Source organism: Rhamphochromis longiceps, linkage group LG23, assembly GCF_057381845.1.
Source record: "Rhamphochromis longiceps isolate RC_006_pf linkage group LG23, R_longiceps_female_GT1.1, whole genome shotgun sequence".
Taxonomy (NCBI): domain Eukaryota; kingdom Metazoa; phylum Chordata; class Actinopteri; order Cichliformes; family Cichlidae; genus Rhamphochromis; species Rhamphochromis longiceps.
Genome location: NC_140578.1, coordinates 36933070 through 36936979, shown reverse-complemented (window position 1 = coordinate 36936979; position 3910 = coordinate 36933070). Strand labels below are relative to the sequence as shown.

At 42.5% G+C, this 3910-nt stretch overlaps 1 protein-coding gene across 1 annotated transcript; it reads right to left on the bottom strand.

The window, feature by feature from the left end:
• Nucleotides 1-771: 771 nt before the first annotated feature.
• LOC146642513 (uncharacterized) lies at nucleotides 772-1885 on the bottom strand. The gene is made up of 3 exons (XM_085399344.1): nucleotides 1684-1885; nucleotides 1480-1597; nucleotides 772-1348 (listed from the first exon to the last, which is right to left on the bottom strand). The coding sequence occupies exons 1-3, from the start codon at nucleotides 1753-1755 to the stop codon at nucleotides 1188-1190; spliced, it is 351 nt and encodes a 116-aa protein (XP_085255470.1). The 5' UTR covers nucleotides 1756-1885; the 3' UTR covers nucleotides 772-1187.
• Nucleotides 1886-3910: the final 2025 nt, after the last annotated feature.

Here is a 3910-nt window from a genome sequence, read left to right as displayed (position 1 = left end):
ACATTTCCATTTTGGGTATGCTATATTAAGGAAAACTCTCTTAAAAAGGGTATATGTGAACCTAATTCTGGCACATTAACTATTTTGTTGTTAGCCTGCTGAGGTTAGCACGCAACTAGTTTTTGGTATTGTTTTACTTTAGTTCTTACTACAAACCAGTATATCAGAATCAATAAAATGAAATAGCTTACACAATTTAATCTAAAAATTCAGAATGAAAGAAGAGAATGCAAAGAAGTCCAACTATATATACAGTGGGGCAAAAAAGTATTTAGTCAGCCACCGATTGTGCAAATTCCCCCACTTAAAATGATGACAGAGGTCAGTAATTTGCACCAGAGGTACACTTCAACTGTGAGAGACAGAATGTGAAAAAAAAATCCATGAATTCACATGGTAGGATTTGTAAAGAATTTATTCGTAAATTAGGGTGGAAAATAAGTATTTGGTCACCTCAAACAAGGAAAATCTCTGGCTCTCACAGACCTGTAACGTCCTCTGTAAGAAGCTTTTCTGTCCCCCACTCGTTACCTGTATGAATGGCACCTGTTTGAACTCATCATCTGTATAAAAGACACCTGTCCACAGCCTCAAACAGTCAGACTCCAAACTCTGCCATGGCCAAGACCAAAGAGCTTTCGAAGGACACCAGGAAAAGTATTGTAGACCTGCACCAGACTGGGAAGAGTGAATCTACAATAGGCAAGCAGCTTGGTGTGAAAAAATCAACTGTGGGAGCAATCATCGGAAAATGGAAGACATACAAGATAGTGATGGGCAGATGAAGCCCCATGAAGCACTGAAGCTTTTCATCCAATTGGTTCACCCCAACGCGAAGCTTCATGAAGCTTCATTTGCTCTAGCAGGACACCTACTGGACGTAAAAATAATAGCTGGCATGAATTTGAAGAGTGTGGCATTTTGCACACAGCCTGTAAATGTCAACAACAAAAGGAGTGTGTAAAACATGTATATTGTAGTGATGGCAGTATACTGTGTATATTTATAGTGGCAGTATGGGAAATGATTATTTGGAAATGCTTGAAATGGAAATGATCATTTACTGTGAGGTGAGGTGTGGTTGGGGTGTGGACAGTAGTTGTGCTTTTGTAACGTTGAGGTATGGACAGCTACACACTGAGGCTTTGAGCCTCAGTCCTGCCTGTTCACATTTTATTCTGTAAAAACTAAATTTTCACTGCTCTTACGACCTTTTTAGTGGGGAGAACATAGCTAGGATTTAATGATTTAACAAATCTTTTGAATCCTTTGTCCTCCACAATGCTAAATGGCTGTGAGTCCTCAATCACCATGCTGACCAGGTCTTCATCTATTTGAGATTGTTCTCCTGAGGAAAGACAATAAAGATAAAGCACAAATATAAATATCACACACATAACAATATTATACAACTGTTATAAGTTACATCATTTAGTAACATTACTGCATCCTATATTATCATTGCATTTGATGGCTCACCTGGTCTTGCTCCACAATCGGTGTCCCCCTTATTCTCATGCAAAGCTCTGTAGTGCCTAAGCATGGATGAGGTGTTGTTGTTATATCCCAGCTCCCTGGCACATAGCAAACACTTCACCTTGTACAAAAGTCAAGACAGCTCAACATAAATTGTATTGCACCATCAGTATCATGAAAATACATCTTCTGTAGAAATTTACATACCTTGTTGGGAGGAATAAGATCAAAATGTTCCCACACAGGGGAGGACATCCTCCTCTTCTTAGCTGGCTCCATTCTCTCCTGACTTTCCTCACTCTCATAAACCTCCAAACGGTCTCCAAACTCTCACTAACCGCAACTCTCCATCAAACACCCACATTTTTGAATGAAGTCTGAGGGGTTTATATCGCTGTCATATCTCGCGGCAAAGTTCAAACCACTTCATGAACCAGTCACGTGGTACAGCCGGGCAGCGAGGCTTCGGACGTCATCATTTTCAGCTCCTCCCATAAATGAAGCAAGCCTTGATACGCGCTTCGCGGAAACGCCCCCTCCATTACTCGACACACGCTCCGAAGCCTCGATACAGAACGTCCCATCACTAATACAAGACCACTGATAATCTCCCTCGATCTGGGGCTCCACGCAAGATCTCATCCCGTGGGGTCAAAATGATCATGAGAACGGTGAGCAAAGATCCCAGAACCACACGGGAGGACCTGGTGAATGACCTGCAGAGAGCTGGGACCAAAGTAACAAAGGTCACCATCAGTAACACACTACAACGGCAGGGAATCAAATCCCGCAGTGCCAGACGTGTTCCGCTGCTGAAGCCAGTGCATGTCCAGGCCCGTCTGAAGTTTGCCAGAGAGCACATGGATGATACAGCAGAGGATTGGGAGAATGTCATGTGGTCAGATGAAACCAAAGTAGAACTTTTTGGTATAAACTCAACTCGTCGTGTTTGGAGGAAGAAGAATACGGAGTTGCATCCCAAGAACACCACACCTACTGTGAAGCATGGGGGTGGAAACATCATGCTATGGGGCTGTTTTTCTGCCAAGGGGACAGGACGACTGATCCGTGTTAAGGACAGAATGAATGGGGCCATGTATCGTGAGATTTTGAGCCAAAACCTCCTTCCATCAGTGAGAACTTTGAAGATGAAACGAGGCTGGGTCTTCCAACATGACAATGATCCAAAACACACCGCCAGGGCAACAAAGGAGTGGCTCCGTAAGAAGCATTTGAAAGTCCTGGAGTGGCCTAGCCAGTCTCCAGACCTCAACCCCATAGAAAATCTGTGGCGGGAGTTGAAAGTCCGTGTTGCTCGGCGACAGCCCCAAAATATCACTGCTCTCGAGAAGATCTGCATGGAGGAATGGGCCAAAATACCAGCTACTGTGTGTGCAAACCTGGTAAAGACCTATAGTAAACGTTTGACCTCTGTTATTGCCAACAAAGGTTATTTTCCAAAGTATTGAGTTGTATTTTTGTTATTGACCAAATACTTATTTTCCACCCTGATTTACGAATAAATTCTTTACAAATCCTACCATGTGGATTCATGGATTTTTTTTTCACATTCTGTCTCTCACAGTTGAAGTGTACCTCTGGTGCAAATTACTGACCTCTGTCATCATTTTAGGTGGGGGAACTTGCACAATCGGTGGCTGACTAAATACTTTTTTGCCCCACTGTACATGCTCACTGCCCATTTTGTTAGGCATACTTTGCTAGTACTGTGTTGGACCACCTTTTGCCTTCAGGACTGTAATTCATTGTAGCATATATTCAACAAGGTGCTGAAAATATTCTTTAGAACATAGTTAACATAGTTGCAGCAGATTTGTCAGCTGCACAACCACGGTGCAAGTTTCCTGTTCCATCACATCCCAAAGATGCTCATTTGGATTGGGATCTGGTGACATGACATACTCCGGTGAGTATTCTGAAGCCATTGTTTAGCCATCAGTAAATATGGACACTGTTGTTATAAATAAAAGGATAGACATGGTAAGCTGAGATACTCAGGTAGCCTGTAATGATGTTTAGTTGGCCAAGAAAATAGCTCCCACACCATTAAACCACTACCATCAGTGTGAACCACTGATACAAGGCAGGATGGATCCATGCTTTTATATTGTTTCTGCCAGTTACTGTTACTGTTGCTTTTCTACAAGCTCGAAGCAGTCTAGTCATTCTGCTGTGACCTCTGACATCAACAAGGCATTTTTGCTCAGGGAACAATTTTTCTCTCTCTGGATATTTTTCAGACAAACAACCATGCCATGTACAAAGTCACTTAAGTTACCTTTCTTCCTCAGCCTGATCCTCGGTTTGGACGTCAGCAGGTCGTCCAGACCATGTCTACATGCTTAAAGGAAATGAGTTTCTGCCATGTGATAATCTCATTACATATTTGTATTAATGAGCAGTTCAACAGGTG

Bases quoted from the DNA above. Each gene is read 5' to 3' on its own strand.
- LOC146642513 (XM_085399344.1), bottom strand. From the start codon at position 1,755: ATGGAGCCAGCTAAGAAGAGGAGGATGTCCTCCCCTGTGTGGGAACAT. The intron at 1,598-1,683 runs GTATGTAAATTT...CTTTTGTACAAG, and splicing joins ATCTTATTCCTCCCAACAAG to GTGAAGTGTTTGCTATGTGC. The intron at 1,349-1,479 runs GTGAGCCATCAA...GTCTTTCCTCAG, and splicing joins CGATTGTGGAGCAAGACCAG to GAGAACAATCTCAAATAGAT.